Source organism: Gorilla gorilla, chromosome 8 (genome assembly GCF_029281585.2).
Source record: "Gorilla gorilla gorilla isolate KB3781 chromosome 8, NHGRI_mGorGor1-v2.1_pri, whole genome shotgun sequence".
NCBI lineage: Eukaryota > Metazoa > Chordata > Mammalia > Primates > Hominidae > Gorilla > Gorilla gorilla.
In genome coordinates this window covers 22,686,675-22,705,553 of record NC_073232.2, presented here as the reverse complement: position 1 = coordinate 22,705,553, position 18,879 = coordinate 22,686,675, and the positions used below count along the sequence as shown (strand labels likewise).

Here is an 18,879-nt window from a genome sequence, read left to right as displayed (position 1 = left end):
GCAGGCAGTGAGAGTGAACCTCCACCTCCTGATTTCTCCTTGTCTTGTAGCTTCTTTCCTTCTTCCCTTTTAAAACCAACCTGCTGGGTCAGTGGATGCCTAGTGGGCATTTGTGGAGGACGTGGGAAAGCAGATCAATATCAGAGGGCATTTTGGGCTCCCTCTCCTGACGCCCTTTGAGCTGCTTCTGTGGAATGTTGCTGGTGTGTCCGTGTCACTGGGCACTCGGCCACCTCTTGCCTTGGTGGCCACATTTGCTTAGTTGCAGGTAGCAGCCCGCAGGCTCAGATCAGACAAGCCCTGAGGTAGAGCAGCAGTGAAAGCTCCGAGCCCTTGCCCCAGAACAGTGGATTTCCTAAAGACAAAGAAGGCAATGGGAACCTGTTTTCATTACAATACAGCAACCTGAATACATGCAGCAGGTTCACGGGGAGCTGCTCTGTTTTGAGGAACGTGGAGTGGAACAGGATAAGAATAGCCACAGAACCTCCTTGACCCCACCTCCATCCATAGCTGCCCCAAAGACCTAGCTGCTAACCCAGGGACTCAGGAAACATCGTTTGTGAACACTGTGTGTATATATATATATATATATATATATATATATTTTTTTTTTTTTTTTTTTTTTTTGAGACAGAGTCTCACTTTGTCACCCAGGCTATGGTGCAGTGGACCAATCTCGGCTCATTGCAACCTCCGCCTCCCGGGTTCAAGCAGTTCCCTGCCTCAGCCACCCAACTGGCTGGGATTACAGGTGCCCACCACCATGCCCAGCTAATTTTTTTTTTTTTTGTATTTTTAGTAGAGACGCGGTTTCACCATCTTGATTAAGCTGGTCTTGATCTCCTGACCTCGTGACCCACCTGCCTCAGCCTCCCAAAGTGCTGGGATTACAAGTGTGAGCCACCGTGCCCAGCCATACACTATGTATTTTTTAAAAGTGGATCTCATAGAAGTATAAAGTAGAACAGAAGTTTCTAGAGGCTGGGAAGGGTAGAGAGAGTAGGTGATGGGGGAGATTTGTTGTAGGACAGAAATTACAGTGAGGTAGGAGGAATGTGTTCAAGTGTCCTATAGCACTGTAGGATGTTAATAGTTAACAGTAGGGTATTGTATAGCTTCAAATAGCTAGAGGGAGGATATTGAGTATTTCCAACCCAAAGAAATGATCAACGTTTGGATAATGGATATGCTACTTATCCTGATCTGATTACCATACATTATATGTACCAAAACATCAATGTGCACCCCATATTATGTACCAATTAAAAAAATTTTTTTAAAGAAGACACTGCCTAGTTCTGTATTGTTCCTTTCTAAAGGTGAGCTTTGGACCTCAAGTGTTACACTGAATTGGGTACGAAGCTCTTTGACCGATACTTCATTGAGCAACAGTGAAGAGGCAGTTGCAATGATTTCTCTTTCTAATTCTACTAGGATGTGTGTGCGTGCGCGTGCGCACACATGCTCGTGTTCAACCTGCCCTAGTTTGAGGGTTGACCTATTCCAGGCCCAGTGCAAAGTGCTGGAGATGTGTTTTCTCATTCAGCCTTTATGAATTAAGGAGGGCAGGTAACTTACCCAAGGCCACACATCCAGTGAGTGGTTCTGACTTTATCAAACTCAGATCTGTTTTACCCTCTATCCACGATCCAGTTACTGCCACATTGGAAATCTGCATGTCCAAGGCAGGCTGGCTCAGTGATTTTGCGGGGATTTGACTTGGTACCCAGACGCCATCTTCGCCCTGAAGTAACTCCCAGGCTAATGGCATGAAACGGAGCCAACCAGCATTAGTGGTGCCAACCAGCATTAGCGGATACAGAGAGGGGCTCTTGAGCCATCTAGTCTGCCAAGACTTTCTTGCCTGTTTTCTGTGGGCTTGGTATCTAGGCTAATTATTGTAAATGATAATAATTTGGGTAGCGTTAATGAGCCCTGGAACTCAGGGCCAAATCTTAACTAATCCCATAACTAGCAACATGATCATCCAAAAACTGTGCGCTTTACCTCCCTTGAGTTTCATTTGTAATTTGTGCCATTCCTGAACACAGTTAATTCTTAGATTGGACTTAATAAATCATTATTTCCTATTGAGAGGTTAGGCAGGGGTGAAAGGGAAACAATGAATTTTTCACTTGAGCTAGAAATCCTTTAATCTTCTTGGACCCAAGTTTCTCTAGGCCTGTTTTTTAAATCTAAAGTCTGACTTCCTTCCAGCATTGTTTTACATTCTTACTAATTCTTTCAGTGATGAAACGGAGTACTTCAGTCAACGTTCCTGAGTCTTCAGATGTGATTGGTGACTTTTACTAAGAGAACCAGATTAAGAGTCACAATGATTTAGCCATGTAACCTTGGAGGGACATAAACTGGAGATAATTTAGGATTGGTAAGCACAGGGTGATTGGCTTATGGAGAGAGCAAACCTGAACCATTTCAAAAAGGGGAACCTGCAATAATGTTCAGCAATGTGCTGTGTGAATATGACACTATGGATTTAGTACACGAGAACCATGAGGTCACGGGTGAAGCTTTCTTGTGTCCAGTTGCGTTTGGAGACCTGCAACTGAAGTATGTCAAAATCCAGGAAACAGCTACAAACATAATTCAAAGCTTGGAAGGTAGGTTCCACGATGGAACAACTTACAGGTGTTAGATTTTTGTTACGAAGAGGAGATAATTATAGCATCCCAGTATATGACTGTGAACATTTATTTGGTTGTTCATTCAAGCTAATATTTGTTAGCTGCTTTGGAGGCATAATGATAGTATGTTTCTGCGGTGACAGATATATTCTCTATTTCAAGCTCAAATTGAGGCAAGGGAAGGAACAAAACCCATGTTAGAGTTAAAATGTTCTAAGACATTGAGAGTTCTTGGTGATTAGGGTTGTAAGAGCCTGTATGTATGGTAATTGATGGAATGCAGGGTTTTCTGCTCAGAGACGTTAAATCGAAGAATAGTATATTTATGGGGACAATTTAAGTGAAGCAGAGCTGTTTGATGCCACGGGACAGAAGTTCTTTCTAGCTTTATGATGCTGCATTCCCTTTTCTACCATTGGAAGAAACACAACTGTGGATTCTGGGAATTCTGACTGGATTATTCTCTCATCTGTTTACTAAAATTGTCCAAAAAATCCATTGTTTCCTATGGAAATAGAATTTTGTCATCTTCCTACCAAAAGTCCTGCCAAGGTTTTACTGGGATTGCGTTGATTGATGGAGAATGGACATCTTTACAACATCAAGCTTCTAATCCTTGACCACAGTGTATCTCTCTCTCTACTTAGGTCTTTAGGACAGTTCTCGAGGTAGACATCTTGCTCATCTTTAATTAGATTAATCTCCCTAGGTATTTGAAGTTCTTTGATGCAGTTGTCAATGGCATGGTGTGAGCCCCTTGAATGCACACCCACTAACACCTGTCCATTTCTAACACTTGTGCTCACGATGGGCTTGCAAAGAAAAGTTATAATCGGCTGGGCGCGGTGGCTCATGCCTGTAATCCCAGCACTTTGGGAGGCTGAGGCGGGTGGATCACCTGAGGTCAGGAGTTCAAGACCAGCCTGGCCAACATGGTGAAACCCCATCTCAACTAAAAATACAAAAAAAAAAAAAAAATAGCTGGGCGTGGTGGCGGGTGCCTGTAATCCCAGCTACCTTGGGAGGCTGAGGCAGGAGAATCTCTTGAACCTAGGAGGCGGAGGTTGCAGTGAGCCGAGATGGTGCCATTGCACTCCAGCCTGGGCAACAAGAGTGAAACTGTCTGAAAAAAAGAAAAGAAAAGAAAAGTTATAATCAGCTTTTCCCTTTGTAGAGAGTCAGTGTTCCTTTTCTAACCCATCAAGGTAGAAAAAGTACAATAGCTTCACTCCAGGAAAGTTATTTCAGAATCCAAACACTGGCAGCCCAGAAATTACTCCTTTGGTCTAACCTAAATTCCTCCAGATGGCATTTCAGCTTATTTTCCTTTTGTTTGGTTTGAAGTTTGCCTTCCACAAGGTTTCCTATCTAGCACTCTGCTATTTGAATCATCATGTTTTACCCAGGAAAAGTATGTTAAAATATGTATAACTTTTATTAGGAGGGAATTTGCTCATGATACAAAACATGAAGTTAAAAAATACAATAGCATTCTAATTTTATTTTTTAAATATATGTACTTAGAAAAAAGGCCAAAAGAAAATGCATAGCAATGGTTATTTCTGGGTGATTAGTTAATGGACTATTTCTTATACCTGTCTACATTTTCAGGGTTTTTATCATAAACACACATTATCTTTGCACTAAGCAAAAATAATAAGTATTTTTAAGTGAACAAAATAACATTTTAAATACGTTTTAGGGCTGGGCACGGTGGCTTACACCTGGAATCCCAGCACTTTGGGAGGCCAAGGCAGGCAGATCACTTGAGGTCAGGAGTTCGAGACCAGCCTGGCCAACATGGCAAAACCCCATCTCTACTAAAAATACAAAATTAGCCGGGTGTGGTGGCGGATGCCTGTAACCCCAGCTACTCGGGAGGCTGAGGCACGAGAATCACTTGAACCTGGGAGGCGGAGGTTGCAGTGAGCTGAGATCATGCCACTGTACTCCAGGCTGGGCGACAGAGTGAGACTGTCTCAAACAAAGATAAATAACTCAATACTTATTAAAATTGCTGACATGAGCTTTTCTTTCCCCCTTTCTTGTGTAAAGTCTATTAGAATTTGCTAGTAAAATTTAAAAAGGTATGTGACATTTCTTAAGATAATTGAGAAAGATAAACTTCTTTTTCAGGAGGGTCCATCTTCCTGCCATTTCTTGTGACTGGCTATAAATTCCATGCAGTGCTGGAATGTGCTTCTCACAGTTAGAGTGCTGAGCACCTGTTTTATTTCACACTCCCTTGATTCCTGGGGTAAATCCCATCTCCGCAGCGTGGGCTCCAGTTAAATTCATTAGTGGTCCAGATGTGTGTCCCCTGTCAGCTGGCCAAGTAACCCCACTGTTTATCGACAGGCTCTCAGGAATCAGATAGCTCGCAGTCGGCCAAGAAGGACATGCTGGCTGCCTTGAAGTCCAGGCAGGAAGCTCTGGAGGAAACCCTGCGTCAGAGGCTGGAGGAACTGAAGAAGCTGTGTCTCCGAGAAGCTGTAAGCCTTTCCTAGCTCATCCTGTTGAAATTGGTGTTGTCTGTGATGTCACTGATCTTTCTGATGTCATTTGATCTTTTTGATGTCATTTGACTGATGTCATTTGATCGTTTTGACAGAAGGCAAGGGTAATGATAAAAAGAGGGCCTATCTGGGCGGCGAGCGCTCTCCTGAAACACAAATGTTGGAAACATCCAAACATCTCTAATGTGCTTTGTCAGAGAAAGAGCAGAACCGCATTAGTGCAAATCTTAGGAAAGCAGTTGACCTGGCTCGGGAATGCACTATGTGATACTGTTAATATTAGCGAATTTTTTTAAAAGAATATGCTTAAAGGGTTGGAAAAAATATGGGTTTTGGTGTGTGCCTTTAATTATTTGGAAAGCCTTGTTTTGTTTTCAATAAAAGAAAAAGTCCCTAAACCCATCAAAGAATTGGTTGATGAAGCACTGTGATGACCAGTTAAAGTTGGTGCTGGCAAAATCCCAAAGAGGACCCCATGGGAGTCCAAGCGACAAGTCCTAATGATGATCCCTCATCCCTCATACTTGCATGGTGGTTCATAAAGCATCTCCTCACGTGATAGTGCCTCATTGATCATAATGGCTGGCCACCATCTTCCCAAGATTTTGTGCCTGAGTTTATTGTTGTGGTGGCTTTTGTTCTTTCTTAAGGGTATTTCAGACTTGTCTGTGGACATCCTCTTGAGAAACACTGGTGGTCGACAAGGAAACCACGATCTCACTTGATATATAATCACCTTTAGACCCTGTGATCTGGTGTTTAACTTTTTCATTTTAAAAAATGAAATCTTAGCCTAATGACATTTTTAAATTTTATGCAGGCTGGGCACAGTTGCTCATGCCTGTAATACTAGCACTTTGGGAGGCTGAGGCAGGAGGATCACTGGAGACCAGGAGTTGGAGACTAGCCTGAACAACATAGTGAGACCCTGTCTCTACAAAAAAATAGCCAGAGGTGGCGGTGTGTGTCTGTAGTCCCAGCTACTCAGGAGAGTGAGGCAGGAGGATCGCTTGAGCCCGAAAGGTTGAGACTGCAGTGAGCAGTGATCACGCCATTGCACTCCAGCTTGGGTGACAGAGCAAGACCCTGTCTCAAAAAAAAAAAAAAAAAAAAAAAGCAATGCTTTTTCAACCCTATGTATGTGCTAGTCTCACAGAAGTTGCTGCAAGCTGCTGTCTTTATTTATTTAAATATCCATTTCCACCTTTGTCAGTTTATTTCATGACTATTTGTTAGAAGTGTTTGAAGGCTTCATGTTTTAATGCAATACACATGACTCTGTGTGTGTGTGTGTGTGTGTGCGCGTGCACATGTGTGCATTGTGCACATGGGCACAATGGGGTGGGAGCTCTCCAGGGCGGGAGCAACTGTGCACCACCTAACCTTACAAAGAGCTTTGCTGGTAAACAGTTGAGAATGGGAAGTCAAAAGAGGTTCCTAAAGTAAGTCAAAGAGACGTATACCCCTCCCCCAAATACTAAGGCCTTGCAGCGGGAAGAATGAAACAAGGGGCCGTGGAGTGAGATCACATTACATTTCAACTTGGCTTAATTATGGTCTGGATTGATTTAAACCGGAGCCAGCTCAAAGCAGAACCACATTAGCACAAATCCATTGCAAATCTTAGGAAAGCAATTGGCCTGGCTGGGGAATGCGCTATGTGATACTGTTAATATTAGCAACATTTTTATAAAGAATACGCTTGAAGGATTGGAAAAAATATGAGTTTGGGTGTCTGCCTTTAATAATTTGGAAAGCCTTGTTTTGTTTTTAATAAAAAGTCCCTAAACCCGGCAGGGAATCCACGTTTCAAAAATGTAAGGAACGTGTCAGGGCAAGATGAGCATGCGTTATAAAAAAATCTCACCATCGCTCTTAAAAACAAAAACAAAAGAAGGAAAACAAAGCTGCCACTTCTTATAATGTTAACACCAGACAATGTAACTTGAGTGGAAGAAATAACCCAACAAGAAATCAGTTGCAGGTAGATTTCTCCTGTGATCATTCCCTATAGTTAGTCCCACCATAGCCTCTTGAGACGCATGTGTAGTCAAGGGCTGGGGGGAGGTCTTGCTAAATCTGTGCTGTTCCTGTATCTCTCCCCTCAGCTCAGAGTATCAAGATGCGCTGCTTGACCCCTGGGGAGGGGGGCAACTAGAATGAGGGAGGGGGAGAGCATTTGGCAGGATATAGGGAGGCACCAAGCCGAGGCCCCACTGCAGAGTGTTAAATTACATCTTCACCATGCAGCTCCAGTTACACATGAAATCAGATTAAATATCTGGAGAATCAAGACTTCGACTCAAATACCTTCAAGTGGATGGTGAAAAAAATCAGTAGCCTCATTTTTTAAACTACATTTTAAAACCACAAACAGTTTAGAGTTACAGATCCATGGCAATTTTAACAACTTTTCCCTCCTTTTTGGAATTTTCTAAGTAAAAAAAAAAATCAAGTCCTGACAATATAAAACCCTCAATAGTTGTGTTACTTATAGATAGACTTTTAGGGAAGCAGATTTTAAAAAAAGTTGCAGAATAAACACTTAACTACTTTGGAGACATTTGAACCACATTTTTTTTTTTTAAAGAAAAAACCAGGGAAGAAAATTGCAGAGAGTCTGATACTCAGATAGTTGGCCATTGTGCTCTGAAATGCTTACACTGAGGAATATAAAGTCCACGGGGTCATTTCCCGGCAATCTGAACACAGCGAGGGAGAAGCAGGCGAGTGACGGAGTATGTGTTTATGCTCATGTCACGCACACACATGTACACACGCACACACGTGCACACGTGTACACATGTACACGCACACGTGCACACACCATGCCTGCACATGCATACATGCGTACACATGTGCACACAGCAGTTGGAGAAGAAGGGCCAGCATCACTCTCTCATGATTTGGATTTTCCCGCCTGCTGGGCACTCAGCCCTGGGCTGCCCTGCGCAAAAGCTTTCTGTGTAGATGATGGATATTCCTGAGAAAAGCCTTCTGAACTTCCTTGTCAGAGCAGCTCCTTGAGTCTTTGTGCAGCATCTGCGTTGATTTGGGCTAGAAAAGCCAGAGCTGGGCTTGGCCTGGAAGTGCCCACTTTGCCATTAGAGGCAGATGCACAGTTGGTCCCCCAGCGTTTTCTGGTCTCTAGAAGTGACTTCTTGAATTTGATGCCTGGCCTCCACAGTGCGGGGCAGCCACTGACTCTGATTTGATCATTGTTCAGCCCTGATACAACTCACTCACAGAGAGCCTGATTCTAATCTTGAATCGCCCCCAGATCCTTAGCCTTTAACCAGGATCACTGTCACCATGGAAGTCTGTCAACTAAATTCACTGTCCTTGTACCCACAGCAAGTAGATTTCCAGGGCCCAAAATACACAAAACAGGTGTTTTTTTAGTAGCCTTGTCAATAACATGGATTATATGTTCAGTTTCTACTAAACTTTTTTTTTCCTTAATAAACAGAGTCTCGATCTGTCACCTAGGCTGGAGTGCAGTGGCATGATCTTGGCTCACTGCAACCTCCACCTCTGGGGTTCAAGCGATTCTCCTGCCTCAGCTTCCCAAGTAGCTGGGATTGCAGGTGCTTACCACCACGCCCAGCTAATTTTTGTATTTTTAGTAGAGACAGGGTTTCACCATGTTGGCCAGGCTGGTCTTGGACTGCTGATCTCAAGAGATCCGCCTGCCTTGGCTTCCCAAAGTGCTTGGATTACAGACATGAGCCACCGTGCCCAGCCATTCTACTAAAACTTTTAAATTAAACAGTTTAATGTCTTTTAAGCACAGCCTATTCCTGTAGCATCTGGCCAGAGTAGGTTACTACCCTTACTCAGTTTCTAAATTATTTATCTATGCACTTTTCTGGGATTTGCCATATAGATGCCACTCCTCTTGTGAAAATTCATTTGAAGGAAACTTTAAACTTAGATATTTGAGCAGGAATATTTGATGCAGTGTCAAGAGCACGGGATTTGGAGTTAGAGAGGCCCGAGAACTCATGTTGACACTGCTCGTCACTGGCTGGGTGACCTTGCCTGGCACAGAGGAGGCAGGCAGGAAATATCTGTTCAATTAACAAATGAATGAAATTCAAGTTTTATAATGAAAGCCAAATGGCAATTATGTTTACCTCACAGAAATTTACTTTGGAAAAAACTTTGGAAGTGCAACTATTCTACATAAGAGACATTGTTAGAGAAATGAAATTTCATTTCTTGAACTCTTATTTAGGCATAGTGCTTAATGTGAACATTTCTAGCATAAGCGTTGACCTGTATCAAAGTGCATGCCTGCATTTGTGTGCGTGTATGTGCATGTGTGTGTGTTCTAGGAAGCAGACACGCCCCACTGTGATTTGTGCTCACTCCGAATGCCATTTCACATATGCAGGAGCTCACGGGCAAGCTGCCAGTAGAATATCCCCTGGATCCAGGGGAGGAACCACCCATTGTTCGGAGAAGAATAGGAACAGCCTTCAAACTGGATGAACAGAAAATCCTGCCCAAAGGAGAGGTGCGTCCTTCCTTTCTGTTGTTGGATTCTCTCATGTTATCCTTGTTTTTCCCACTGGTCAGGCCTTCCAGGTTTTCTGTACCAATTTCTTCATTTCTGCCTAATGCCAGTATTTTCGCTCATACCTTTTCTTGAGTGAGCTGGCCGGTCAGTATGTGGTTCCCCTCGGTAGGAGTAGTTTGCTTGCATTTGCAGGCATTTGGGTGTCTGTCGAAGTTGCTTGTCTGACACTGTGGGCCTAGCGCAAGCAGCCACGTTGAGCTTGGGGAGAACATTCCAGTAGCATTCATGTGTATTTGGCTTTGTAATGGCCTCTCAGCCCTTAGTGACTCAGAGCCAAGCTTGATGTGTGATCTATGGAAGAAAAGCTGCCGAGAGAAGGAAAACTTAGGCCACGGCATCAGGTGCAAGGGTACATTGGCTGGGGAGAGACCAGTAGGGTCCACCACCCCGTGGTCATAGCCTCACCTGGCTACAGCCTCACCTGGCTACTCACATCCCTCCAAGAATGTGTGCAGGATGCTTGGGTGGCCCTGGCCTTGTTTGTCTGTGTTTGGAGAAGCTACGTCCATCCTTTGGACTGAACACGGGTGAAGATGGGGCTGGAGACTTCAGATTTGGGGAGAAAACAAACAAACAAACACACAAAAAACAAAGACTTGACTCTCTGGCTGGTTAATGAGAATCCAGCCTCAGGCCAAGAGAAAGTAAAGGCCAGGTATACCCTCAGGCCCAGGGCTCCTGCCCAGGAAATGCTTTCCCAAATTTCTTCTGAAGGAAGTTACTAATTAACAAGCTCTTGAACAGAGGCCTTAAAAGGTCAGGACTTAGAGCTAGGAGAAAAAGGAATGCTGTACAGTTTTAGTCTTTTAAGAAAGTGATTGGGAGAAACGGACACCTGGGGTAGGTAGGATTAGGGTGAGGGTGAATTCAGAGAGGGACCCATGTGCTTGTGGCCCATCTGTGTTAGAGGAATCTCCTGAGATCTGCAGTGGCAGGTCCTGGGACACTGGCAGACACACCGATGTGCTTCAATTAAAACTAAAGCTCATGTGGCCGGGCGTGGTGGCTCACGCCTTTCGCTGCAAAATCCCAGCACTTCGGGAGGCCAGAGTGCGCAGATCACTTGAGGTCAGGAGTTCGAGACCAGCCTGGCCAGCATGGTGAAGCCCCATCTCTACCAAAAAGATACAGACATTAGCCAGGCATGGTGGTGTGTGCCTGTAATCCCAGCTACTCAGGAGGCTGAGGCGAGAATCGCTTGAACCTGGGAGTCAGAGGTTGCGGTGAGCCGAGGTTGCGCCACTGCACTCCAGCCTGAGTGACAGACTGAGACCCTGTCTCAAAAAAAAAAAAAAAAAAAAAAAAACAAAAAACTAAAGCTCAGTTAGGCAGTTCCTGGTCTGTAAAATGGAGCTCATAGCCCTTACTTCTTGGGGTGTTCCTGGGATTGAATGAGCCAGTGTATGTAAAACACGCCACTCAGTACTTGGCACTTGTGAGGCTCAGCGAACAGTTGCTTGTAGGGGAGATGCAATCTCAAAGGAGGGGTGCCACACCGTAGGCAGGAACTGCAGGGGACGGAGGGATTGAGGTCAGGTATTTCCAAATCCTGCTGGTCATCAGAGCCACCCTGGGGAGGAACTTCAACTCCCCCTGTTGCTGGGCAGATACCTGGCCCTTAAGCTTTAAAAAGGGACCCCACTTTTAGGGAGTTCCCCCAACACCCTCCTTGGTCTTCCCAGAGTCCCACCACACCTTTCACACTTCTCAGTACCGCGGGACTTTAGCTCCCTGAGAATGCCCTAGCCATGTGCTTCCTTACCTGTCCCCACACGTGATCTTTCCTAAGTTCGTAAAAGGAACCAACACAGGAGCAGCTGGCATTCTGCGGGGTTCCTCTGAGAAGCGTGAGATGATCACCTGGTCTCTACTGGGGCTCCTGGAAACGCACTTTGCTTCCCTATTCATATAACAGGCAGACATTTGCATGGACAGGGCATTCAGCCTTGGACTTGTCTTAGTTTAAATAGTGAGAATTTTCCTGGGCTCCCCACAAAACTCCTGAATCAGTGTCTGGTGCCAGGGCCATTGTAACAGCTCAGGAACAGCTGCCCCAGGGAGCCCAAACTCACAGAACAGTCTTTGTCCCTTGGTGACTTGCCTATTTCAAGACCACAGGCGAGAGTCCATGTTGATATTCTTCTCCCTCTGAGAGAACAGTGCAGCCAGCCTTGGCAGGATTCAGAAGGAGTTTAGTATCTCTGAAATAGTTCTCTTTAACCTGCACCTTTTCCTCTCGCTTCTTGTTCCTGCTCCCTTTAGGCTTAAAGTGCTCAGAAGTCAATGAGATCAGGCAAAGAACTTCTCCTTGATGGCATCCTCCAGCTTGGTGCATTGTGCCCAGAGGCAAGGATATTTTACTGAGCCACTAAACAGGAAGATCTGTTGATTCTAGCAAACAATTGATCTCCTCCTATTTGGCTAGATCAGTTCCCATCAAATTTCAGCGTGTCCGTGAATTTCCTAGGGCAAGATGTGTGATCTCTCTCCTTGGCCTTGAGAAGCTGCCAATGCATTTGTCTTGGGTTTACTAGCTGTGGGGTTAGGCAAATATTCTACCTCTCCTTCAGGCTCCCAAGTATGCCCACCTTGCAGGACCCTGTTGCTCAAAATCTCAACCGACAAGGTGCTGTTTAGAGCTAGCTCTGATCCGGAGGGGTTTTACTAGAGAAGAGAGGAAATAGAAAAATGAACAATCTGACGCTTTGCGGGGGATTCCGCATTCATCCCTAAATCCTCACGCACACATGCATGAGCTGCCTCCCCCCATCCCTCAGCAGCTGGTGTACATACATCTGCAGAGGAGAGGCTTGGTCAGCATAGAGGACAGCAGCAAACATGCTGTCTAGATGTCATCCGCTAGGTCCACCAGGCATTTTTGACAGCCACAGCTTCATTCTTCCCGGTCCCAAAACTCTGAGGAGAATCTCATCCATCCGTACTTCTTGGCTAAAGGAAGAATAGAGGTGGAAGGGAGCTACAATAAAAAGAGGGGAAGGACATCAAGTGAGCTGGGGGGGTGGGGTGGGAGGGGGACTGCCTCCACCACCACCCACTGTCCATTTGTGCCCCTTGAAGGGCCCGGCTGTAGCCTAGCAGAGTATACATGAATAGGCAGATGGGGGAGGGACAGCCAGAGCTTGCAAAATGAGCTCCCATGGCCGGGCATGGTGGCTCACACCTGTAATCCCAGCACTTTGGGAGGCCAAGGCAGAAGGATAGCCTGAGGTCAGGAGTTCGAGACCAGCCTGGCCAACATGGTAAAACCCCATCTCTACTAAAAATATAAAAGTTAGCAAGGTGTGGTGGCAGGTGCCTGTAATCTCATCTACTTGGGAGGCTGAGGCAGGAGAATCATTTGAACCTGGGAAGCAGTGGTTACAGTGAGCAGAGATTGCACCAGTGCACTCCAGCCTGGGTGACAGAGTAAGATCCATCTCAAAAAAAAAAGAAAAGAAAAAAAAAGAAAAGCTCCCGAAAGACACGCGGGTGAGTGGGGATACAGGGAAAGACAAGATATGTGAGTCAGAGGCCTGTGAGTTGGAGGCACGTGAGGGGCACACAGTGTGAGAGTCAGAGGCCCGTGCATTAGCTTATGTGTGTGAGCTCCTTGGTAGCAAGTCCACAGAGAAGAATGGCATAAAGTAACTAAAAATCCTGCTGCATCCTACATCCAAAATGGAAAGGAAGTGGCAGTCACTTGGGCTCTGAATCTCTCCAAAGGCTTTGGTTAGTCTTGATGAACCTTGCTGGAGACAGTCGAAACACAGCCAAGCGATCCGTAAACCTGCAGCGTGGGAACTCTGTTCTCAGCGATGGTGACAGCGTTCACACCAACACTTGTCTCCAGAAAGTAACAGGAGCAAGGGTTACAACAGTGGGTGTGCCTGGGGACTTCAGTGGGTGAAGATTTTAGGAGTGGGGCTACTCTTAAGAGTGTCTCCCATGGAACTGGACTTGCCTTGGGGAGGGGACAGGGGAGGGAAGGATGAGGGTCTCCCTGCTCAGCATCCCCAGTAACCCAAACCGGTGCTTTCCCTCCCACAGGAAGCTGAGCTGGAACGCCTGGAACGAGAGTTTGCCATTCAGTCCCAGATTACGGAGGCCGCCCGCCGCCTAGCCAGTGACCCCAACGTCAGCAAAAAACTGAAGAAACAAAGGAAAACCTCGTATCTGAATGCACTGAAGAAACTGCAGGAGATTGAAAATGCAATCAATGAGAACCGCATCAAGTCTGGGAAGAAACCCACCCAGAGGGCTTCGCTGATCATAGACGGTCAGTGCCAACCGGGCTGCCCCCACCCCACTCCCACGCCCGGGCCCTGGGAACCAGACGCCAGGTCCCACGAGTGGTCCCTGCATGACCTGAGCAGCTGCCTAACTGTCTGCTGCCTTCATTTGTCCATCCATAAAATGAAGCGAGTAAGGCCTGATCCCACATGAGAGAAACCAAGTGGACTCAGACACAGATGAAGGGATTGTACGAATCAAACTGTTGGTATCACTATTGGTTTCCTCCCTGGGAGAACCTGCAGCCAGGAGCTAGCATTCTTCTCAGCCCTCACTGTGAACTGAGCTGAGTTCACTGGGCTAGACCAGGCTCTGACACTCTCAGGGACCTGACCACCCCTACTCAAGTCTGGAAGGACAGGTGGGGCTGGGGTACACAGCAGCAGTGATCCCTGTCTTCGAGCAGCCCCCGCCAACCCACTGACCCCTATGCTGCCAGGGGCCTCCTATCCCAAGAGCTGAGGCTTGGGGAGACTGGACCATCTGATATCTGGAACCCTGAGCTCCAGTCAGGGGTTAGGAATTTGGGTGATGACCTTTGGTAAATTCTAGAAGGAAATCCCCCAAAATCCACCCACAAAGCATCAAGTCCCCTAAACTGTTAGAATCCTTCTTGTCTAAGTCAGTGAATTCTTGAAAATATATATCAAGCATTCTTTCCTCCAAGTGTATGTGTGTTTAAAATACCTTTGCTGTAGAAAGACAGAAAGTAGAATAGTGGTTACTATGGGGGGCTTAGGGGACAGGGGAATGAGGAGTTACTGCTTGATAGATACCGAGTTTCAGTCTGGAAACATGAAAATATTATTCAAACAGAAGATGGATGGTGGTGACAGTTACGCAACAATGGGAATGTGCTTGATGCCAATGAACTGTACACTTAAAAATAGTTAAGCTGGGGCCAGGTGCGGTGGCTCACACCTGTAATCCCAGCACTTTGGGAGGCTGAGGCGGGCGGATCACCTGAGGTCGGGAGTTCAAGACCAGCTTGACCAACGTGTTTCTACTAAAAATGCAAAAATTAGCCAGGCGTGGTGGCGCATGCCTGTAATCCTAGCTGTTCAGGAGGCCGAGGCAGGAGAATTGCTTGAACCTGGGAGGCAGAGGTTGCAGTGAGCTGAGATTGCGACATTGCACTCCAGCCTGGGCAACAAGAGCGAAACTCTATCTCAAATAAACAACAAAAAAATAGTTAAGCTGGGCATGTTGGCATGCACCTATAGTCCCAGCTACTCAGGAGGCTGAGGCAGAAGGATTACTTGAGCCAGAGGTTTGAGACTGTAGTCCACTATGATTGTACCTGTGAGTAACCATGCGTGCCAGCCTGGGCAATATAGCAAGACTCATCTCTGAAAAAAAAAAAAAATGTGAACATGGTAAATGTGATGTTATATATATTTCACCACAATTACATAGATAGATAAATATAGATAGATACAGATTTGCAGCCTAAACTCGTGAGCATCCTAGCGTAGCAGTGATGTGCTGAAGATTCCAAGATGCCGAAGTCAGAGCTCCTGGTTGCTCATAGTCCATCATGCAACATAAATAAAGTGAATTTCTAGTTAAAAAGAGAATTTGTTTAAATTCTTTTGCTCTAGGAAATTTGGAATGACCATCTTTCCCTATCTCATCCTGTTGTCCTTGGCCAAGACCACACAACTTTTCCCCTACCTCCTAGTAAAGCTCCCTCAGCCAGCCTCTTTCTGACACTCCATTTGAAACCCTCTACCCCCTCCAAGTCACTTAGGGGTTCCCAACAGAAACCTGTTTCCTATAGAAACATCCAAGGACCCACTTGAACTAGAGGAGTAATTAAGGTTCTTGCTAGTTCCCTAGCATATTATTTTAGAGATAAAACACCAAACTTGGAATCTGAAGACTTGGGACCTTTGCTCACATTGCCGGAGAGCAAAACCACCTCAGACAAACCACTCTTCCCTTCCTACCCCTCAGTTTCCCCAGCAGTGAAACAGGGAGGATTATTTTACCGTCTCCCTTTTGGGTGTGTTCTCCCGGTTAATTGAATGGCATCTATAAAAATAAGCTTTGGAGAGATGGAGCCTGTATTTAGCACGCTTGTTTTCTCTACTAATGACTTACAAAGTTTATTGAGAAGCCATTTATTGCCACAGAAGCAAAGCAAAGTGCCTACCCTGGTTTCGCATTTGTAGAATCAAAAGCAGTTCGCGTCCTTTGGTTTTGCTAGTACACGCCCTGGGTTTGTGCAGGGACAATGATGTGGTTTAATCAGGCTGGGGCAGCCTTTATATTCGATATGAAGCCACTCTGCATTGCAGTATTCTATGAAACCAGGGCACAAACACACAAAGGCTAGGGCACATGGGCACATGGCAGTGTCGGGGTGGGGAGGCTGAGCCAATGACCCGCCACAGGGACTGACAAAAGAAACACCCAACAGCATTTTTATTGTATCTGGTGGGTTGTTTCTGGTTAGGAAGAGAAAGGTATGAGGTGGTAGTAGACATGCTATTTTTACAGATAGGGCTTTGCTGAAGGAATGTGCTGAACTCATAGGCTATTGCTTTTTGTCTTCTCAGATGGAAACATTGCCAGTGAAGACAGCTCCCTCTCAGATGCCCTTGTTCTTGAGGATGGTAGGTTTATGCATTTCCTGCTTACAAACCTACAGCTCAGAGTAAACAGAGATGAATTTCTATGTAGTCTGGGGATTGCCTTGTGTAAAGGCAAAAGCCTGGCCAAAAGGCAGCTGGGCTCCCTGCAAGCTCTCTCATTTCCCAGTATTCACCTATTTGGTTGGGAGTGGGTAGGTGCTGCATAAACCCATGTGTATTAGAGCTTTTCATCAGTGAGTGGTGCTTTACTTTTTTAGAAGCCAAAAACTTTTTTTTTTTTTTGAGACAGGGTCTCACACTATTGCCCAGGCTGGAGTGCAGTGGTATGATCTCGGCTCACTACAACCTCTGCCTCCTAGGCTCAAGTGATTCCTCCACCTCAGCCTCCCTAGTAGCTGGGACTACAGCATGCCACCACACCTGGCTAATTTTTGTATTTTTTTGTAGAGACTGGGTTTGCCATGTTGCTCCTGGGTTCAAGCGACCCACCCACCTCGGCCTCCCAAAGTGCTGGGAGGATTACAGGCAGGAGCCACCATACCTGGCCCAAAACCACATGTTTAGCTAGACAGAGAATCTACACACTAGGCATAGCTTCGAGTATTCATGGTATCTAAAAGAAAAGGGTAGAAATTGATTTAGATCACAAATCAAAGATTGAAACCCACTAGGAGAGTGTAAGGATCATGAGAAGAAATGGAACACACCCTCTTTTGCTTCCCAAGACAGTAGTGAAAGTAAGAGGGGAGGTATCCCAGTAGATCCACACTCAGGCTGGAAAACTGTCTTATTATTTCCCACTGAACTCTTAAAACCTGGCAGTTAGGATATTTTCTTGGGAAATTCTTAAAAAAACAGAACTGATCCCTCCCCCAGCCCCCATCACCACCATACGTCGGGGAAGAAAGAATTCCAAACCCAGAACCATGTGAGAATACTCCTGTGGATGTTTAACCATCGTACTGGGAGGCGGGTGCATTAATTATATGGAAATATATTAAGTGGCAGTTAATTTTTTTGCCCTGTATGGAAACCTCAGGCAGGCAGTGATAAGTGGCTGTTCAGATGGAAAGCATGAAAGGTCCACACGAGTCATAGTAATAATGATAATTGCAATAATAATAATGATTGCTCTTGATGTGAGGAAAGTCTGGCGGGTTATTTACCCAGTCACCTTGGCTGTGCTATTAGAAATCAGATTGGAATATATTTGTCTGCTTCATTACAAGCCGGGGACGCCATTGGGCTACGAGGAAATGGGGGGCTTGAGCATCAGAGATCCCAGCCCTGCGGTTGGCCTCTGAGTAGCCCAGTCTCCCCTGGAAAGGGAAGAAAAATTGAGAGATTCCTTGGTAGTAGAGGGGTGCCTGGAGCAATAGGTAATGTCACGGGGTAATTTTGAGATATCATTCCATGATTCCAGCTTCTTCCCCGTGTTCCAGATGCAGACCCCTGGACTTCCTCACAGGTGTCGGCACATCCTTTTGCCACAGTCCCACTGCAGGGTCTCTTTCTGGGGACTCTTCCTTTACTGATTTGAGGGCAAAGGAGGAGTGGGTGCATAGTGGGTGTCCACAGCTGGGGGACTGAGAATTAGGCTGTGAAACAAGTCGCTGGAAATGGATTTAGGGGCAAGTGAATGGTAGTTGGTTGGTTGTAAGGTTTGCTTCTGTGCTTTTTTCCCCTCCACCTCCCATCTCTGCCTTCCCTGTGAAGCCTGAATCGTTCACTCCTCTCTCTTCTCAATGCTGACCTGCCCTAGCCTGAAGTCCTCATTCATCCTCCTCTCTAGTCTCTCTCCCTTCCTTTCTAGTTTTAAAACGCTGCCAGGTGAATAGTTCTAAAACAGGATTTTTCACCCTGACGCATCCGTGCCTAAGATGTTGAAAAGTTTTCCTGTGGCTTTTCAAAATCTCAACTCGGAATTCCAGGCCCCCATCAGTCGGGCTCTTGGCTCACATGGTGCACACAGAAGGCGGCTGTGCTGGCCAGAGCTCCGCCCTTACTCCCCCTGCCCCTCCTCACCAGCCCCTGCCTGGCCAGATGTGCCTGCAGCTGGTACGCTGCCCTCAGGGCCTCCACACTTTGGTTCAAGCCCTTCCTCCCTCCTCCTCTTTGCCTGCCCACTGCTCAAGCCCCTTCAAGACCAGCCTCTCCCACAGCACCTCCTAGACTCACTGAATTTGCTTTTTCTGAAAGTCCTCTAGCGCACTGACATGTTAGATCATTTCTTTCCTGGAGGCAGG

At 45.9% G+C, this 18,879-nt stretch overlaps 1 protein-coding gene across 17 annotated transcripts in view; it reads left to right on the top strand.

Moving 5' to 3' along the window:
- FRMD4A (FERM domain containing 4A) overlaps positions 1–18,879 on the top strand; it is a 685,957-nt gene that overhangs the window by 649,555 nt on the left and 17,523 nt on the right. For 15 of the 17 annotated variants that reach the window (XM_055352375.2, XM_063709890.1, XM_055352372.2 and 12 more), the window contains 4 exons: positions 5,007–5,140; positions 9,561–9,683; positions 13,794–14,022; positions 16,598–16,654. In XM_055352375.2, coding sequence (XP_055208350.1) covers positions 5,007–5,140; positions 9,561–9,683; positions 13,794–14,022; positions 16,598–16,654 — 543 coding nt within the window. The remainder of the gene's footprint in view (positions 1–5,006; positions 5,141–9,560; positions 9,684–13,793; positions 14,023–16,597; positions 16,655–18,879) is intronic. The other 2 variants (XM_055352376.2, XM_063709894.1) reach the window with 1 other exon arrangement.